Source organism: Carassius carassius, chromosome 8, assembly GCF_963082965.1.
Source record: "Carassius carassius chromosome 8, fCarCar2.1, whole genome shotgun sequence".
Lineage (NCBI taxonomy): Eukaryota > Metazoa > Chordata > Actinopteri > Cypriniformes > Cyprinidae > Carassius > Carassius carassius.
In genome coordinates, this window is record NC_081762.1 from 19,771,372 (window position 1) to 19,792,678 (window position 21,307).

Genomic DNA, 21,307 nt, shown 5'->3' on the forward strand with positions numbered 1-21,307 from the left:
TCTGTTTCTTTTCCAAATGGAATTATACCCACTCAGTGCTTTTTGAACCTGCAAGAAACTATTAGCAAAACTCAATGCAATATTGCGGCAGACGTCGCTCTCACCATTTAACCTCTCACTTAGGCATCATATGAGAATCTCAATACAGCTGCACATTCCAAACCTCTTTCTTAAGGTCATACGGTTGTAAGCAGTGTCTCAGAATGACTGTACTTTTATTTTCTCGACTGAAGGAGGGTGATGTGGGGAACAACCTAAGCCACCACATCACACTTTATTTCCTCAGGCTGACAGGATGAGCTCTTCCTCATCACAATTGATTGTTGATGATAACACTTACCACATCAAACACTTGGTATTTTCTTGGGTAACTGGATCCTGAGGAACATGGCGTAAAAAAAGACGGCATCACTACAGCACATGGGAAAAGTTCACAGTAGAAATACAGAAGCTGCGTGGAAGCTTAATAATGGTTCAACTTGGCCTGTTTGAAATTTGATGCTGGTTAAACCATGGAATGTTTACAAGAGCGTTTTAGTGGTTCTGAATGTATTATGTCTTGTAAACCGTGAGGATTTCAAAATCTTGCCACTTGAGATTTTACGAGTCTAGCATTAGATGTCTAGGCAACACTTCAAAAGTCCCTGCACACATCTGTGACCAAACCACAGCCGCTGAAGAGGAAAGACTCGTGATTGAATTACCGTGGGGCTGTTTGTTTCACAATCTGCACAAGGTAGCCCCAGACCTTCCTGACATGCCATATATAAACATGTTTCTGCATTCAAGAAATAATAAAAGGTAATTCTGACACTGTCTTACTATTACAATTTTATTTCTCACGAATACTACTTTCTTTCTCAAAAGTGTAACCTAAGGGGGAAGGATCATTTGTCATTCCAATGTTGTTCCAAATCTGTATGGTTTTCGTTTTTCTGCACAAACATGTTTTGAGAAATGTCTCTGTGGGTTATTATACATTCGGATACTTAGCTGCATGTTATCTTCAGTAAATGAACATTTATTATGGTTTAAATTTACACTAAATGCAATCATTTTTTTTACCCACTTAAGTACTGTGCATCTTTTTTTTGTGCATCAACGATTGCATAATTAATTATTGTTTTTGAAATACAGTAAAAATGTATTACCAAATGTACAATTACACATTTATGGTAAACTAAATTATACTTTTAATGTCATTTCTAATGAAACTTTTGCCATATATTTAAATATATTATCATTTCACGTCTGTAATGAAGAAGTTGCAATTTAGCACATTAAATGTATTGAATTTGTAACATTGTATAACAGACTCCAGTGAATTATATTACACTAAAATTATAACCAAGTACTTTACATTACATGTGCTTTAGTAGACATCTCAAAATATGTGTATTACTTTAAAGCACAACAGAATATTATAGTAATATTATATTATCTGCACATTTTAAAAATATGCCTTTAAAAATTTGAAGTACAAGCACACATTCAATACAATTAAGCTCCAAGTTACACTATATTTTAAGTCACTTTGTTACAGTATAATTATACATTTAATTAGAGTGATATGAATTAACATTACTATATAGGGATAGGATTCAGGTTTGGTTTAACGTTACTTGCATAATAATGCATAACTGATTGTCATTATAATATTAAGTACATGTAACGTGTAACAAGGACACCCTTAAAATACAGTGTTACCAACCTCCTTTCTTTTTCAGAAAGATATCCCTTTAAATCTCACAATTTTATCTTTATTTCTTATTTTTTACCTTTTTTCATTTTTACTCTGAGGCAGAAATGGGCTTCCAGAAATAGTTTATTCTTGTGACTGAAATGCTTCTTGTGTGGTAAACCTATAACTTACTTTACACCTTTTGGGCTGTGTATAGTACACAAAACTTCCCTATTTCATGATTGCTTTTGACAGTCATATTCATAGTTAAAATTCAGCCACACTTATGATGTATCATTCCTCTCAAGGCCAGATTCACCAGTATTTTTATTTTCTTCCAAAGCAGCTGGTGTATGTGCAGACTGTCTAAGGAGAACATACCTGTTTCTGGCTGAGTTGTTTTGTGTACAGAATGATCAGTTGGCTTTGTCTTTGCTACTGGCAATGAGTCAGCTAATTACGGTGGAAAAGAGCTCTGTTAGGGCTCTCAAGCTAGAACGACCTCAAATAGCCATGTTCTCTGAATCACATGCAAACACAACACAAATAGCGTCCAGTGTGGTCTCAGTGACACCTGTTTATGTCATAACAAAGGAGAAGTAAATATTTCCCATGGAGATTAGGGTGTTTTACTCTAAAGGGAGAGGAAGAAGAGAAAACCTGTTCTGTTCCTGATTAACAGCATGACAAAAACACACATCAGATACTGAGTCATCAGAGAGATATTTTACAGTCAAAGAAAAAATGGTTGCTGAAAATAATCCGTCTTTAATGTTAAATCCTCAATCCGACCACATCTGAACTCCAAACCTGCAGGCAGCAGCTGCACCATCTATTATACACAGTCATGAATTCAGGCGAGCAGAACAGGAATGAAGCATACTGAAATATTCCACACTTCTTTTGTGAAACTGTAGGAACCTCAGAATACTTTTAATCGACACATATTTTAGACTTTGATCACTAGCCCACAAAAACACTAATTTCTTTTTCATTAACACTCAAAAAGTACAACATGATAAAGCTCTGATATTTTAAGCATGAAATACAGCTCACATTCCCTTGAGTCTATTCTAAACAGGGCTCTCTTTTTCTGTCTAGCGAAACAGGTGCTCGTTCAATTACACCCATCCAAATTAAGAGCGGTCACAACCAATGAAACAGGGACAAAGTTTTCAATAGCGACTTACTTAACTTTCTATGTGGGATAGCCATATGCAGCCAATGAGGAGATTGTATTTTGTCACACAATTGATGTTTCAAATACAATGTGGGAGTCGCTGTCTTGTGTGCCCAGCAGGCTATACTGTTTGACGAAGTAAGCTAATAGGCCGAATGACACGGTGAGACACAAATTTATTTTGTGCGTCATAGCCATATGTTTTCAGCTCTTTGTGCATTACCCTTCTGGTTACATTAAACAAACATCTCTTTCCTAGTAAGATCTATTGCTATTCTACAAAGGGCACCACCACCACTCCCATGTCTTTCTCTTTATGGCGATGACTCATCAGCACATTAACAAATATGAACTGCAAATATGAAGTTCAAACCCACCGATTCCTTAGTCACAGAATTTTTTTTTATGTCAAGGGGAATAAATATGTAATTGTGGTGGTTGACATATTTGCAGGAAGATGATACATCTAAAACATTTTACTAAGAAAATAGGCATATAGTGCAGCAGAATTAATGAACACAACATAACCCTGAGCCCTGAATGTCGAAATAGCCTAAGTTAATCATTGCCGGGCCATGTGTTTTGATGAAGAATGAAAAATATGAATGCAACTTCCTTGGATTTCACAATGACAAACATTTGGAGTAAATTGTTAACATTTGAAAATAATACAAAGGCAGCAGTTTTACATAAGCGTTATTTATAATGCATTGCGTGCAGATTTGATTGCTAAGGGGAAAGGAAAAGAGATTAAACCAGCGCTTTACTATTCATCTGGAAGGTGAATGGCATGTGGCGATTGCTCAATCGTCGAGACTGCAATGAATGTGTCACTAGAGAGAGTCTGAACCGGGCGGAGTTCCATCTTTGGGAAGTCCGATTCATTTTAGCGAATCGCTTCGTTCGGGCGAAGTGCTTCAATAAAAGCGATTCAATGATTCTTTTGAGTCATCACTCAAGGGTTTCGCTAAAATACCTACAAGCGCGATATTGAGTGCGTCACTCACGTACGAAGTAAACCACGTTTTAGTTAAGCCAATTATAGCTGTGTTTGGTTTGGGATGTATCGACCGTGTTGGTTTTGGATTCAAACACCAAACAGTTTTACTGCCAAGGTTCTTCCATTCAGTGGAATGGTTAAAAGAATCTTCAGAATCGATTCAAGCGAATCATTGAAAAGAACCGATTCGCCCGAATCGGACATCAGCTTGAAGTAGAGCTAAGAAAACAGCATCAGTAATTCAGTGAGTCAGACAGCCTTTCTCTTTGGCTCAGATCTACACCGGGAATATTTCACACCACATAGCTGCCTCATACAGTAGGCTATATCTTGGGCTTCAATGTTGTTCAAAAAGCTCAAACGGACTGGCTAATGCAAAAAAAAAAAGAAAAAAAAAAGTGAAATCAATGGATAAGCGAAGCTGCAAACCACAGACACTTGCATTTCACATGCATTGACGAGAAAGTAAGTAGGATTGTTTTCCCCTTTCTGCAGCGTAGTGCACAGATGCTCTCCTGGAATATGCTTGCTTGAAATTAGCCCGGTTATATCAGTTTCAACTACTGCAGTTTGTAAGAATGAGCGTGCAGTTGCTTCAGAATCCGGTACCGGGAAGACAAGGACACAAGCGCTTTGACACAGACGAGCCCGTGATCAGATGTCCGCGGCTCAGCGAGTCTTCGGCTGATGCGGGTCTCCTGGGTTCCTCACCGGGATCCCCGGTAAACGGAGCGCCTCTGATCCTCACCTCAGCCCACCAGTGTCCCGCTCGTATCGGCCAGTTCCTGCTAGTGCCCCTGACCGACCGACCAGGGCTACACAGCGCATTGGACATGGACACAGGAGAGGAACTGCTCTGCAAGGTAAAGCAATGCATACTATAATGTACATGACCTACATAAGTATGATCCACTTCAGTCAACTAACACGTTTTATGGCTCCGAGACCCAGCACAACATAGAACGCAATGATTTTAAAGTTTCATCAATAATAATAATAATAGTACTTAACTTAAACAAATGATTATTATATTGTTATTTATATTATTTATATTTATTGTATAAATAGTATAGGCCTATATTATATAGAAATGTGGTAACAAAACAGAAAAAAACAAAAACAAATTATACTGTGTGATCTCAGAGATATTAACAAAAAAATCTATATGAATTTTTACATTTCAAAACTGTGATAACCATACACTTTCAGTAGGGAAGGGATATCAGAATTTGTGTGCAGATTACATGGATGCCATCTTATTTATATCTATAAAATCAAATGTGTGTATCAATACAGTGTGAAAATATTTGTGGATCTGTATCAAGTATTTGCAAATGCATCTACAATTGCGTGAGAAATATGGGGCTGACATGACACACAAAAGGCTGTATATGATTATTACTTCAAAAGACATTGAATTTTTCATAGTTTGTGCTTCAATCTTAGAGCATAACCTCCATTCAGCTCCAGTGAACTGACTTTATCCGGTCGGAGTTGTACAGTGGTTGACTTATAATACTATACTGCACTCTTTTTTTGTTTTTCCATCTGCAGGTGTTTGATATGGGTAATTACCAGGAGAAAATAAGAGCCTACAGCATGCTGTCAAGTCATAAGAACATTGCACAGATCAAAGATATAGTTCTTGGGGAGAGCAAAGCATATGTGTTTCAAGAGAAGGATTTTGGTGACATGCACACCTTTGTAAAGAGCAGCAAGAGGCTTCCTGAAGACCTGGCCTCCAAGTTTTTCTACCAAGTGGTATCTGCAGTGAATCACTGCCACCAGGTTGGCATCGTTTTGGGAGACCTCAAGCTTCGCAAGTTTGTGTTCTCAGACGAGAAAAGGTGAGAGTTATAGTTGTCTGTGTGAGAGTGTGAGAAAGCAAGAGTTTTTTGGGGCATGCCCGGTGCGGTACTGTACCTCGTGCATCAATGCTGTGACATTCACTGGGTGAATAGTGTCAGTTCTAGTTTCATTCACTTTTCGCTTCCTCACAGCGATGTGTCACATCGAAGGTGAATAGTGCTGCTTCCCTAAAGATTCAATGGAACAAACCTATTAACACATATTTACTCATGTTTCTCTGGAAGAGGAACCACTGGTAATCCGACCTCTGAACTCGTGTCCAGAGATATTTCTGTAGAAAACGAGAGTCCTCTGAATTACGCAAGTGAATTATGTGTTAAAAATAAAACTGACTGATTTGAAATATTTTTAACCCCAATTTTTTATTTTTTATATGTATTTTATTTTTGACTCTTAGATAAAATTACTTTTATACATTTTAACATGTATATTAAATATATTAATATTAACATTACATTTTATTTTATTTTTTGATTAAAACTATAAAACTTATGATATTTTTTATAATTTGTTATATTTTATTAAATATGAGTTCATATGTTTTTAGAAAAAAAATATTACTTATTTTTATTTTTCTAAAAAAATAAATATGAAACATTATTTTTTATATTTTAAAATAAATGCTTTAATTAGAGCATGTTGTGTTTTGGCTGCTAGACAGTAACACTCACTTGGAAAAGTTATGATTTTAAAATAATTGTGTGTCAAATTAATCCAGTTTATCCACATGGCTTGGGATTCCTGCATTCTGTCACATTACATTGTGTCTAAATGTTTTTGAATGCAAAAAAAAAAAAAAAACAGTGTAAATTTACCTTTAAAATGCATCTTTTTAGTGTCAACTAAACTCTAAACTCACCTAATTATACCAGGCTTCCTTAAAACCAATTAGTCAACTAGTCTGTCAAGCAACACACCAATTAGGTGATTTAGCAAATATGTTGTTTTTCACATCCCTCGATACATACAGTAGGTTTGCCATTTCTGGGCCAACATTTTAAGCCTGACCTTTGGGCATCAGTTTTCATTTGAGTTAATGTAAGCAGACAAGAATGTGTAAGAGGACGTAGTCACCCTTCTCTCATAGCAGCCAATGGGTGCAGCAAGATGAGTCATAGCAATGCACTCAGAGGGGAAACTCACCATTCAGGATCATACCCACACTCGACACTCCACTCCTGAATACGGCACCGCTCGTAGGTAGATGAGACTGGCAGACGGCAGACACGTCTGTCTAGCACAGACGTGACCAGGGCACGCTGACATTTGGTCAGACGAAAAGCGCAAAGAAGCATTTGTGCTTACTTTCACTTTGTTCGGCACCAAGCAGCGTAGTGACATCTTATGCAAACCTGCTGTTCGTAAACACTGTATCTTTCCGAATGCAATTTCCATAGCTAGAATAGCTTTTGCAAAATGCGGTTATGATGAGTGATGGATAAGCAACAAAAAGGCCGAAACTGTGACAACGCTGAGATACAGTGTGTGATCGCATACTCAAAGACACTCATTGACCTGGAATGTGTCTGTAGTTAGATTGTGAAACATACACACGCACACAAACAGGCTGGTTGGGCAGGGGCCGTTCATGCGTCACTGATGTAACTGCGCTGTTCATGGGTAAAAAAGCTCTGCCAGATGCCTTGAGCGTACGGCACAGGTGCAAGAAGAACACAGTGGACCTGCAGCACAGCGCAGTGCACTCATTTGTCCTCAGTCTCTCTTTCTGTCACACACACACACACACACAGGACTATGACTCATTCTCTCCACCTCTCTGGCAGAATGCTGTTGTGTCATCTGCAAACCCCCAAACTGAGACTGATAGCTAGTGATGAAACACAATAGCATGCAGGGCAGCTCATGTTTTACTAAAAGGTATACCACAGACTCACTGGTCATCAAGTCTACCGTTAAAAGTCCATAGGGATATTCCTAGAGTAGTTGGGATTTGTTTCCTATTGGAAATTGAGCTAAACTTAGCCCAGACTTTACAAGAATACATTACAGAGTGCTTCGGAATGAGAGGAAGTGTGTTTTTATTTTGTATGCGTGCGTTGTGGAAACTCTGGGGCGTGCTTTTGTTTAAATGAAGGCCGTAATTAGAGCGACTGTCTTTGTACGTTCTCAGCAATCTGTGAGCTCAACAAAAGTGACAGCGAGTTGTTTCAGCAAAGTGCACAATAAAAGAAGGCTTCAGTACATCACTTTGTTTAGCAGGGAAAGAGGAATATACTAAATCCATCATCGGCAGGTCCAGATGAAATCTGTGCCAACAGAGTTCTGCAGAAAGATATGCAGATTTTACAGAGCTGGATCACCTGTCATTTACATCACCCCCTCACCCCACATGTTTTATACTGGCTAATTTGATTGTGGTTTCAGATTTGTTAAAGTGTATCACAAGATTAACATATTTTACAAAGTTTAAGCCTGTTTGAAACTGTTAAATTTATTGAATCCAAGGATCAAATATAATCTTTTTATATTATTTGTAAATTAATATGAATATGTATATTTAAATGATTTAATTTAATTTACTTTTCAGTCATTTATGACCTGTCTTTAGAAGGCAGAATTATAATTTTTATCAAATTTAATGAATGTAAAATAATTAGTGCATCAGTATCTTTATATTAATTTTTATATTCACGCATTAAATAGGACAGCATTAAAATGTTCAAACATTTGGGATCAGTAAGATTTTTTCAAATAAATAACACTTTTATTCAGCAATGATGCATTAAATTGATCTAAAGTGACAAGAAAGATATTTCAATTTCAAATAAATATTGTTCTTTTGAACTTTCAAAGAAAAAAGCTTTCCACAAAAACATAAAGTAGAACAACTATTTGATGATGTTTCTAAAAATATTTCCTGAGCAGCAAACCAGAATGATTTCTGAAGGATCTTGTGACACTGAAGACACTGAAAATTCAGTTTTGCCATCACAGGAATAAATTATATTTAAAAATACATATTCAAATAGGAAAAGAGTTATTTTAAATTGTACTATATTTCACAATTTTGCCACATTTTTTATCAAAATAAAAATTCAAATTTGCAAAGCATTAAGAAATCTTACTTTTTTACTGACCCCACCAACTTTAACGTGTAAAGTGGCAACTTCAATTTGGATAATTCTACAAGTTTTAAATTAAAATTAAGTGTGGAAAATGTAAAACATGACCTGATCATTAGTGAAATGTAGCTGATTCTAAATGGAGTGTATACAGTTAGTCAGTCATGCCACAACACTATAACTCTTCCATGGCTGTACTAAACATCATGTGTTTGTTTTAGGACCCAACTGAAATTAGATGGTCTGGAGGACTGCCATATTCTGTGCGGAGAGGACGACTCGATGTTCGACACACACGGCTGCCCTGCGTACGTGAGTCCGGAGATTTTGAACGGCGGAGGGTGTTACTCAGGCAAGCAGGCGGACGTGTGGAGCCTCGGCGTCATGCTGTACACATTGCTGGTGGGCCGCTATCCTTTCCACGACCTGGACCCCGCAACCCTGTTCTCTAAGATTCGACGGGGCACATATTGCCTCCCTGATGGGCTGTCCTTAAGGGCACGCTGCCTACTTCGCAATCTGCTCAGAAAGGACCCGGGCGAAAGACTGACCACAGCGGAGGTCCTCATTCACCCGTGGTTCAATGGCAACACGCAGGACACAGGAAACGCAGAACAGCATGTCAACCTCAGAGAACAGACTGTGCCCCATATAGAAATGGAGCAGGACGAGGATCTTTTCTCCTGAGGAGACCAATATAGCTTGAATATGGACAAAAAATTGTTGGTTTTCTTGGTGTTTTGTTTTTATTATTTGGTCTCTTATATGGATTTTGTAATAGATTCAGAAGTATACTCACTCAAAGTACTGTATCATCTGTGTCAGGTTTAAGGACAGTGTGCATAACTGCCAGTCTATTTTGAAGTCGTCTGCTATAGTGAACCACTTTTGAGCTGTATGAAGTGAATGAGGCTGGGCATTATGGGTCATGTGATAATGAGAGAATGTGAGAATGTGGGCTTGGTGACTAACCTTGGCCTGTGGGCCAGACCGGTGGCTTCAAGATTACTGTCAAAACCAAATATGTAGGTTGACTCACCAATTGAATACTGCACTAGCAAAAGTAGGTGTCTATTTTAATAAGAGGGGAATGAAACCTAGAGGAATCTGACACATATACATATGGAGGACTAGAAGTGCAGCTTAAAAAATATAATGAAAGAAACAATTATCAATGTAATTAATTAATGTGTAGAAATGAGATTAAATGGACCAATAGATGATATATTGATAAATAGTTTTTAAATCAAATGTTCTTCTTTTAAAGCATTTAAAACAACAACTAATTGCTTTTCTTTATTCTTTTATTCTTTACACATTGGAAGCCAAAGGTGTGTATCCTAAAAGACTAGCGAAAGTTCATTGGTTGCTGCCATTTATGAACTATCCAATGATTTTTTCAAAGTTGACTGACAGAAGGATAAAGGAAACAATTGGCAAATGATTTCAGAAAAGCAATTTTCCAATGCTTTATCACATAAAATTTTTGAGTTGAATTGTTTTATTATTTATATTAATAATTAAAAGAAATATTTAGTTGTTACGTTTAAAATTGTAAACATTTTTTAAATAAAATACTAGTAATTATGTCTATATTTGTTCATTTTTAATAAATGTAATAAATTGATAATTTAATTCTTCACTTAGTTTTTAGGTGGCACTTCGTCTTACATGCTATAAGCTGTTTTAAATCACAGATACTGTGTGCTATTCTGACCTCTGCCTCTCAGAATTGCCAAACTGTACAAAAGAGCTGTTCAAAGGTTAAATGTCACATATTGACCTTTAAGACCAAAGGGGTCACCGTTACATACAGATGTTCAGGATGAGCTTCATACAGACTGATAGAAAGTGTTCATTTTTTTCTGCTGTATCCAGATCTCTCTAGTCCTTCTAGTCACAGCTTCCTTACTTGAATCCAAGCAACCTTATGAAAGCATGAGACTTCAGTATGGCAGGCCAGTTCATACTGCGGGTAAGATATAAGATGACTCAACAGCTGGGCGTTGGTGTAACAAAGAGGAAAAGGGCCATGAACCCATATTAGTGTGCGCAGACTAGTGTGCGTAGCTTTACTCTCACTTAAAAGAAAGGAGGACAGTACTACAATAGCACTACTATAAGGGTAGAGTGTCCTATAAAAGTTTGTTTTCTGCTTGCCCTCGTGTTGGGGGTTGTATGTTACCTATGAATCCAAGCAAAATGGTGATACGTGACGTTTATGCTCTCTGAAAGGCTCTTTATAAGCGAAGGCTGGAGGGTATGCAAAATGCCTGTCTCATGCATGCAACACATGGGGAAAGCTGACACGAGTACACAGAGTTCATATTGCACTGTGAATTATGTATTTGTGACACAAACCTCAAGGCTTGACTGTGAGGGTTTAACGGTTAAAATTCATTGTACAAATGAGCGTTTGTTTGTAAATATGTGCATCTTAAGTGTGTGTACAAAACTGAATAAAGATTACTCTGTCTTATTTACATCTTTGGTGCATTCTGTGAAATACATCTCTCTAGTGTAGCACAGTGCATTGCATGTAATTCCTTGTGATTTATTTTTACATTTCCAGACCATCAGAAATCACTAATAATTTTCTTAAAGTTGCAGGATGTCAATATATAACTCTGGTTTATTGAATAATTGCCCTTAAAAGTAGGATTAATTTCTTATGCATCTCATCCAATACCTCCATTGCTAATTCCACAATGTAATTGTATACCTAGCAATGGAGGCTTGAACCTAATGCAGTTAATAAAGAAGTTATTAAAGAGAAAGGAAGACAGAGTGATTAGATTAGGCATGTGTGATTTACCTGAGTCTGTGCATCTCTCTACAGTTTTCTCGTTACATCTCTACTAATCATGAAACTAAGTTCATCTCCTTCAAAAACAGCAGCCTTATTACCTCACTAGTGAGAAATGTCATGTAGCTGTTATGTTGCTAAGCTTTTTTACTTGTTTTACATGCTATACTTTATTTCAGTTAAGATTATGAAAACATAACATTATATTTAGTTTGCACTTAAGTATATATTAAAGCATATTATTTCTGTAATAAGTAGTTTTTTAAAAGTATGTTAAAGTGTACTTCTTTTTCACAAGGGAACTTAACCACTGGTAGTAGTAAAATGTCCTCTTGTGCTAAATTCAGGGCAGACCGAAAGAGAAAGCTTAATGTGCATTTTGACCTGAGAGTCAGGTAGCTCCGCCCTCTGTTATGACCTCACAGAGGCTTGCGTAAGTGACTGATTGGGTATCAACAGAGTAGCTGGAGCGTCTCTTTTATTGGCCGGCTGCCAGGTAGCGTTGCACGCCATGGATGCAATTGCCAAACATGTTGGAGCCGGCCTTGGGTGACGCTCTGATAAAAAGCACCAATGTGCTTGCACTACCCATATTATCTTGACACTAGTCTCTCTGAGTGACATTATGAGTCACTACCAAGTGTATGAGGTTGTCTCCCAATCAAAAGATGATGTGATGGGATAAGGTCATATTTAAGGGCCTGTTAGCAGCTTAGTTGTGATATGCAGTCAAGCTGTAGACGTGATGATAGATAAAGGGGTGTAAAGTGACTCTGTAAGCAACTTGCGTCACAACATGTCAACTGCACTGACTATTAATCTGCTTCAAGTGAAGGTAACGCCATCAGCCATGAACCTAAGCCTCTAAAGACTAGATTTCAAGATTAACAAGAGCAAGAGCACTCCAGGAGCCATTATGATGCACAGCTTATTACTGTAGAGCATTTCATCTTTTGACAGAAGCATTTAAACACAGATACTAAATCACACTTTCTGTTATTACTGTCAGTTACATTGCAGAGTCTACATTCCCACATATAAATAAGAAGCAGAGGTTCACATGATCAAAAAATAATCCAAACAAATTGTTTCGTATTCCATCATTCCAAAGATCTTCCATCTAAAACAACTTTACAACACTAATTTCAAAAGTACACTTATTTGAGGTCAAGGGAAAGGGCTGACAGGGTTCAAAAGATTATCAGAAGAACGTTATTTGTCAAATGTCCACAGTTTTAATCAGAGGCCAAGTACACATCTGTTATCGGTGCCTGTATTGCTCATTACTATTGTTGAGTTCAAGCCATTTTTAATCATATTTGTGTTCAGTTTGTGACATTTTTAATCATATTTGTATAACATTATATACTTATTCATTTTTTGAATTAGTTTTTATGTTTATATTTTCAGTATTCATTTAATTTTAGTTCACGTTTTAGTAATTGTAATGCTTTTGTCATTTTGTATTCGTTTTTCTTAAAAAAAAAAAGCATTTCTATGTAGATTAAAAAAATTGTTTAAGTTTTTAGTTTTAGAAATTTACTTAAACTCATTTTATTTCAATTAGTTGCAAGGGTTTCATTTACATTTTTCATTTAAGTCTTTTATTTATTTATTTATTTATTTCATCTAGGCTATATTTTACCTTATTCAGTTAACCAAAACGATTATAATAGTTTTAGTTTAGTTAACAACCACAACACTGACGACCATGGTTTATGATCATTTCCACATATCCGTCATAACAAAACAAAAGTAAAAGTAAATATTTACTAGGACCATTCATATTTGATTATTAGTGTTATGTCACACTCATGTGGAGAGGTTTGGTACTGCAACAATTACTTTTCCCAAAGAAAAACCTTTATTCTTGGAAAACAGGGACATAATTAAATTGGACGAAGGAAGGAAAAATCACTGGAATTCACAGAATAATTCAAGCATGTTTCAGATAACGAATTTCCATATTGCTAAAATACACAAAAAAGCCTGCACTTCTTATTATACATGGCAATTCTAAACCACCAGAGGCCAGTATTTCAGCAAAGGTTGCTAAAGTTGTTGTCAGGCCTGTTGAACAGATGGTCTGATGGTTCTCCATGCTAAGTGCAAGCATCTGTTTCACGGTCTGTTTCAGTATGTAAACTACATCAGAGCTCAAAACATTCTGCCGTTCACTCACACAAAATGAGACGCTTTACCCTGTAAACTCCCATCTAATTGAAGTCATTCGATCGCTTTCAATATTAATACAGTAGCTTGCTACATATAGACTACTGTAATTATGACTCACAGGGTTATACATTTTTAAAAATACCTGAGTGTATATCTAATCCTAAACCCACCCGTTTTTCCCAAACATACTTGGATCTTACCACATACGTGACGTTAAGAGCAGAATTGTCAGTTACTTAAGTGTGTTACACTTTATTTTAAGGTGTCATTGTTACAGTGTAATTATACATTTAAGGACTGAATAATATTAACTAATGTACTTACTATGGTTGGGGTTAGAATTAGGGTTACTTGCATGTAATTGTGCATAATTGATTGTTATTATAATAGTAGGTAACCTGTAACGTGTGTAACATGGACACCTTAAAATAAAGTGTTACTTTTTAGTGAAGTACCTGCAGTGGCGCAAAAAGTGGGTATGCGCCATATGCGGCGCATAGGGGCGCCTGCACCATGGGGGGCGCCAAATCGATGGTTATTTTTTTTTTTTTATAATAAAAAAAATGTATATTAAAAGTTATATATATATAAATATATATATATAAATTTTAGAGGACTAACAGGCGCCGGTGCCCTCATAATATTCCATCATAGAATTTAGACATAGAACCTCGCGAGTGGGTGGGGCGCCGTGAGCGCTGAGTAAGCAGCAGTAACGTTAGTGCGTTGTCGTTGAAACTCGAAAAAGATGGATAAAACAAAAAAGCTCTCGGGGGCTAAAAATAGAAAAAGAAAAATGGAAAAGGAGATGGCATGTCAAGGGATGCGACAGCAGCTAAATAAGTGATTGGTGAAAGGCAACAGATAGGATTTAAAATGTGACGTCTATGCTCGGAGAATATGTAAAACTGGAATATGAGCTGTCATTTATTCCGTCATCACCCGGTCGCTGGTGGCGCGCGCGCACAGATGAGACCTAAACAGCACACGTTGATATCTGTGTTTAAACTAAACTAATTTAAGCTTAGTCAGTTTAAACATTTAAGATGCAGAGGACGCGAGCTTGCGCGCGCAGTGAGAAGATTTGTGCAATGCCCGTCTTGGTAAGACAGACAGCCAGCTGAACGTAGGCCACTATATCAGTGCATTCTCTTAAAGTGACAGTCTTTATATTAATCGAACAGCAACAACAAATAAATCACTCACTGCTCTTGATTAAAAAGCTTTTGTAACAGATTGTTCAGTTTCTCCTTATGTTGGTTCGAAAGGCTATAATGGTCAAATGGGTTGGTAGTGATGCCCCCTCTACTCAGATGTGGAAATCATTGATATCTGAAGTTGTAACTCTAGAAAGATTGAGGGATTGTCGCAATGGTAAATTGCTCCTGTTTAAAAAATGGGAGAATATTTTTAAGTGTCTAAAGATTAAACGGTCATAAAAAAAAACTGGATAAAATTTAGGTACAATCATATGATGAAATGCTGTATGTAAATTGTCCACATGTTCATGAATATGTTAATTATTTCTTGTGCTGTGTTTTTGTTTTAATATATTTTTGTTTGTAATAATTAAAATGTTTAATAAAAAGAATATCTAAAAATATATATTAAAAAAAAATTAAAAAAAAGCTTTTGTAACTTTAATAAAGAACAATCTTTAATTTATAGTCAAATATGCGATGCTGTTTTACATTTGATTACTTTATTAAATTTCTGTACCTAAAAAAACTAATACTAGACCTCTTTACTTTTGTATTTATTTTTGCTGTTGCTCGTTATATTTTTTTTTAAATTATAGTTTCTCCATAAACATAGCACATACCGAACTGTACCGAAATGTGATTCTTGAACCGTGAAACAAACCGAACTGTGAAAATTTTAACTGTGCCACCCCAATAATAATAAGAATAATAATATATAAATATATATAAATATATATATATATATATATATATATATATGTGTGTGTGTGTGTGTGTGTGTGTGTGTGTGTGTGTGTGTGAATGTGTGTGTGTACATATATACCATATAATTATGGTAGGCCTACAGTGGCTGTCTGATATACTTTAAAATAAACATTTATTATTTAAAAGCCCATACATGATGATGTCCGACGCAATTACTTATTTAGAAGTGGGGGTGGGGGGGGGGCGCCAAAATGTTTTGCTGCATACCCCTCTAACACTGGATAGTTGCGCCCCTAAATACCTGTATTGAATTGAACGTCAGGTGTGCTTCAAATGGTATCACACAGCGTACTACTCATATCAGACATACGGAAGTAGGCTATTCCTTTATTTCAGTACAAAACTGTGAAAGTTTAGGCATTGTCTATAGCATCGTGGTTGATTGACAGGTAAGGGGCGGTATTTCATTGCATTCAAAACGCATGCAACCACATGCATGTGTACACTAATTCAGCAAGTGTTTCCCGAAAGTGAATGAAAGTGTAAAATTTTGAAACGTTTTGTACCCCATTCAACTTAATACAATGCAAACAAAGGCCTATACTTATTAGAACACTATACGAACACCCAACTACTTGGAATGTTTTAGCAAGCAAATTTTGGAAATGTTTTCAGGCCAACTCATAATGACAAAATGTTTTTTAGAGACAAAGAATCTTGAGGTAGAGGTTTAAAAATAGCAATTTTTTTCCTTTTCTGCTGTGTACAAAATATGTTTAAGGAATGAACCAGCTAACATTTCAAAAGGCTTTTGTCTCCTGCAAGGGACAAATAACATGGGGAATGTTGCAACAAATCTGACAGAGAGCTAATCTTCTAATAATCGCACTATGGTGCTCTGAATTTGAGCTGCATTACATTTGCTCTCCCTCATGAGATCGCGGTTTGTCAGAGCTCTGTTGGCTGGGTTATATCATTACCCCTCCTGATGGAAGTGAAACTTTCAGAGGAGCCATAATTTCGAAACTGCTCAGACAGATGAAGTTTGAGTCACACTCATCATTTTATTACCGCTCTCTCTAAATGTCATGTTCATTCCTGCTCAGTCATTCATCAGCCATCACATCTGTTAATAGGCCTGCTGGAAATCATGCAGTCTGTACATCACTGAGATGGTAACACTAAACAGAGAAGCTACTTGTTGAGCCTGTTTTCACTCACAACATCGACTGGTTTTATATTAACAATGAATCATTATAGTAATAGCAAGCTTAAGATAATATGTAGGTTAAAATAAACATAATAGTTAAAAAACGGTTTGAAGGAACATATTTTTGATTTGGTGTTGATGAAGGAGTGAATGTGTCTAATGGGAATGATGAGTGCATTTAAAGCAACAAAGAAAACAAATCTTTCTGAAATGATATTGATGTAACCTAATTGCTTTATGTGTAACCAATCTACAAAACATTTTTTAGTGAATAAACATTGGGAAACTCAGGGATGTCGGCTATTAGCACTTAATAAAATGGGTGATATTATGTACAGTTTTATTAGCATGAAAACAGTGTGTGGTCCTAACATGTTATTCTATCAAATGAAATTCAAAAAGAAAATAATTTTTGTTTTTAATATTTAAAGAGGGACACAAGGAGCAGTAAAGCAGAAACACACTGTAGCATAAAATGTTTCCTTGTTAGGCAGTAGTAACTTTCAAAAATATTGCTGTTTTATTCAAATAGTGTGCTCTTTACCGAGAGTAAATTGGACATGTTGGATGTATTGAATGTGACACAGTGGAGCAAGAGGCCTAAGTAGCTTATCTTCCAGGCTCCATCAGCAAATACCCAATCAGCATTTTTGAAAAAAAAAAAAATCTCCCAAAATAGGCAGAAAGATTAATTCTAATCAGACTTACATCACATGGCTTAGCTGCACTTGCCAAATATTGACCATTATATCCAAGCACAAGGCTGCTTTTGGTAAGGAAGCTGTGCATTTTTGGTGTAAAAATTAGTTAACGCCCAGCCTTGTGTAAAGCCACAGAAGAGAAAATCCAGGCTTGAGCAACAAGATTAGATTCTCAGCACATAACACCTATTGTGTTCTCTTCAAATCCCACAGATCAGCCATCTCATTGGCAGCCTTGCTGGTTGTTCTCCCTATACGACTACGGAGATGGGATGTGTTAACAAGAATATAAATAAATTCTGGCTGAAAAATGTAACTATAGAGAAACTGTAGGGCTATAAATTTAAAGTGAGGAAGTTCCTTGCCATTATGCCTTTAGTTGTTATACCAAACAATTTCCAAAATTCTACAGCTGTCAAAAAATCTATACTCGATCAATAGTAATATTGGTGTATGGGTATTTAAAATAGAACATGTAGAACATCAACACATCTCTCCTCACAGGCACCTTCCCCACTGCATTCAAGCAGGTTCGGGGAACCCCACTGCTCAAAAAACCTACATTAAACAGATGAATCTACATCCCCTCCAGAAGTTTGAGATCCGCTAGTGAGCTATGCCTCGTGGTACCATCACAGAGAGGCTCAAAATCACTTTCCAGAACATTCTTATTCACCCTTCCGGTCTGGTGGAATGATCTTCCCACCCCTATCCAGAATGCTGAATTCCTGACAATTTTCAAGCGACAGCTGAAAACTAATCTCTTTCAAAGCTACTTGACTTCATCCAAAAAAACAATGCATTACAATATATAGGTATTACAAGCTCTTCCTGTGTCTGTTTGCCTTTTTAAGAATAATCGCTTTATGTATGCCACAATTGTAAGTCAATTTGGATAAAAGCGTCTGTAAAATGAATAAATGTATATTTAAATGTTTGGACATTTTTCCCTTAACTAGTTTAATTTAAATATTAACTAATAATAATTATTAACTACTTAATAATTAACTATTATTCTTATTCAATGTCTTTGGGTCAACCTTTTCTGTCAGTAGTTTTGGGTAAAGATTAGAGGTTTTTATGATATTTTGGTTACATGCCAAACCGAACACACCTGATTCTAACCAAAAGTCATTAATTATCACAAAAAAAAAAAAAAAAAATAATAAAATAAAAAAATTCAATGCATTTTAATTATTGAACCAGATATTTTACATATAGCGTGTACATTTGTAAGAAAAAATGCAAGGATGAAACATACCTTCGAGATTTCCTTTTGCTATATGTGCTTTAACACCCCACTCCCTCCTGTCATGTCACAAATTAATTTTTAAACATGCAAATGCTCCATGTTGTTTCCTAATTAACATGATCTCATAAAAGCATTTAACACTGCAGGTTATATCAACATCCCCCCACCAAAAAAAATAATAAAATGCATATGCATCTGGCCTTCCAACCAAAGCAATTTTCAAAGACCGCAGGAGTGAGTCAGTGCATTGTTTTAATGATGAGAAAAAAAGTTTTGTTCCATTATTATGTCAGGGAGAATGCAAAACCTTAGATTAAGTTCTCCACCCACACAGAAAAACCTTGCATTGCCATTTTATTGTTGCTCTTTCAAATTACAGTGTCTTGCAAAATCTTTCAAAATGTTAGTTTCAACTTTTTGTGACTTTGCACTCCTGTTTTAAACTCCTTGCAAAGTGCACAAGCGCTTTCGCCCATATTAGGTAATGTTAGCTTCCCCTTTCTTGTGGTTGATTCCAGGGTGTAAAGTGGTTATGCACACCTCCCTCCACCCACCACCGAAATCATGAACTGTCATTCTGATGCTGTAGTCGATTGTGAACTAGAGTATAAGGAAAGGCCATTACCCTATAAATGCAATAAAGGACATTACATTATCAGAAACCAAAGAATGTTGTATAAAAATGGACAAAACATTCAGAGGCTGCGTTAAAAGCCGTGACCCGTACAGATGTGTAACAGCATGAGATTCACATGTCAGCGGGTGAAGTAAAGGAGGAGAGTGGTATGCATGACCTCCTGCTGGAGAAGTTGGGCTACTTTAATTACATTTCAGCAGTGCTGCTTTTCAGAGGCATAGACCATGGTTCTGATCATCTCCTTCTGATTATTAGACCTTTGTAGAGACTCTGTGTGCTGTCAGGCTGTAATTATAAGAAGCTCAGATAGCTTTTTACATGTCATGTCAGTGCCTTACACAAAGCAGTTCCGCAGATCTCCTGGCATTAGGATAAGAAAAAAAAAACTTTGATGAGAACTGCACCAGCTATATAACTGAAGACAAATAAGGTAAACATGTAGTTCTTTTTTTAATTATATATATTCCGTTGTTTCTTTTATATTGCATTAACTTGCATTGACTCTCAACATTATCATTAATTTCAGCTGCATGGAATGAATGTAAAATTGTGTTAAATTTCATGGTGCAGGGAGCAAATTGCTTATTAACTGCACCATAAAAAGCACAGTGTGAAGACCGTATGAAGAAATGCCATGAAATTGTGAGATGTATTAAAGTTCACCCTAAAATTTAAATTCTGCCATCATTTACTCACCTTCATGTCACTCCAAACCCGTAGGTTTGGATTCTTGTGCAACACAAATGAAATTAAACCATTAAAGTAAAAAAAAAAAAAAACTGAAAATGTACTAACCGTAAGGCCATCCAAGATATAGATGAATTTGTTTCTTCATCGGAACAGATTTATTGAAATTTAGGATTGCTCAGAAATGGATCCTCTGCAGTGAATGGGTGCCTTCAGAATGAGATTCCAAACAGCAGATAAAAACATCACTATAATCCACAAGTAATCCACACGTCTCCAGTCCATCAATTAACGACTTGTGAAGTAAAAATCTGTGTGTTTTTAACAGTTTAAGGGGTAAGCTATTCCGTGAATGACGGATTTTAATTTTTCCTCCACACAAAGCTATCATATGGCTATAGAACACTTACAGCACAGAGCATGACCTGTTTAGAACACTTTGGCTGGGTTTTGGTCTTAATTTTTTTAACTTGACACCCCTGGTCCCCATTCACATAATGAATGGCAAAGAACAGCTTAGACATTCAGCCACACATACAGGTCATAAAGGGTTTGGAACAATTTGAGGGTAAATAATGACAGACTCTTTATATTTGAGTGAACCATCTCTTTAAGTACTGTGGAAAGTTGGTCAGAAGTGGATTGGCCTCATTGAGTTCAAAGATAAAAGGAACTTTTTAGAGAATGGGAGAGTGAGAACTCCTTGATGTGACTCATCCTTTCGGCCAAAAGCAGCTATGCTATAAAAGAGGCTTAAAACAAGCAAATATACAGCCATGAAGCTGTGATATAAATAAATCATATTCATTTTTCTCATGTTGTGAGAAAATTCCAAAATCAAACAATCTTATGGAACTTCATTTGTTTGTTATTTATATGTATCTATAGATGATAATCTGTTGCAGTGCTTGTGCCACTTCTTGCTCATCTAGATTACCCTCTTATGTCTCACGATATCTTTCTCCTGGGCCACAGGTCACAGCAGGTGTTCATTGATGTCCAGCAGTGTCCAAAGCTCTGTATCCCAGAATTCCCTTCACCTGTGTCGACTGAAGGTCCTTCATTCTCTGGGTGAACAGGAGGCTTCAAACAGCTGCTGCAGAGCTTTGAGTGGATTAC

General features: G+C 36.4%; 1 protein-coding gene across 1 annotated transcript; it reads left to right on the forward strand.

Annotated features, from left to right (window-relative positions):
• The first annotated feature begins 4,088 nt into the window (after positions 1 to 4,088).
• Positions 4,089 to 11,296, forward strand: LOC132145472 (tribbles homolog 1-like). Its single transcript, XM_059556541.1, has 3 exons — positions 4,089 to 4,724; positions 5,416 to 5,708; positions 9,035 to 11,296. The coding sequence occupies exons 1-3, from the start codon at positions 4,440 to 4,442 to the stop codon at positions 9,498 to 9,500; spliced, it is 1,044 nt and encodes a 347-aa protein (XP_059412524.1). The 5' UTR covers positions 4,089 to 4,439; the 3' UTR covers positions 9,501 to 11,296.
• The last annotated feature ends 10,011 nt before the right edge of the window (positions 11,297 to 21,307 follow it).

What these genes read in the sequence shown, in the direction of transcription:
- LOC132145472 (XM_059556541.1), top strand. Translation starts at nt 4,440, where the DNA reads ATGAGCGTGCAGTTGCTTCAGAATCCGGTACCGGGAAGACAAGGACAC. An exon ending in GAGAGGAACTGCTCTGCAAG is followed by an intron (nt 4,725 to 5,415) that starts GTAAAGCAATGC and finishes TTCCATCTGCAG; the next exon opens with GTGTTTGATATGGGTAATTA. An exon ending in GTGTTCTCAGACGAGAAAAG is followed by an intron (nt 5,709 to 9,034) that starts GTGAGAGTTATA and finishes TGTTTGTTTTAG; the next exon opens with GACCCAACTGAAATTAGATG.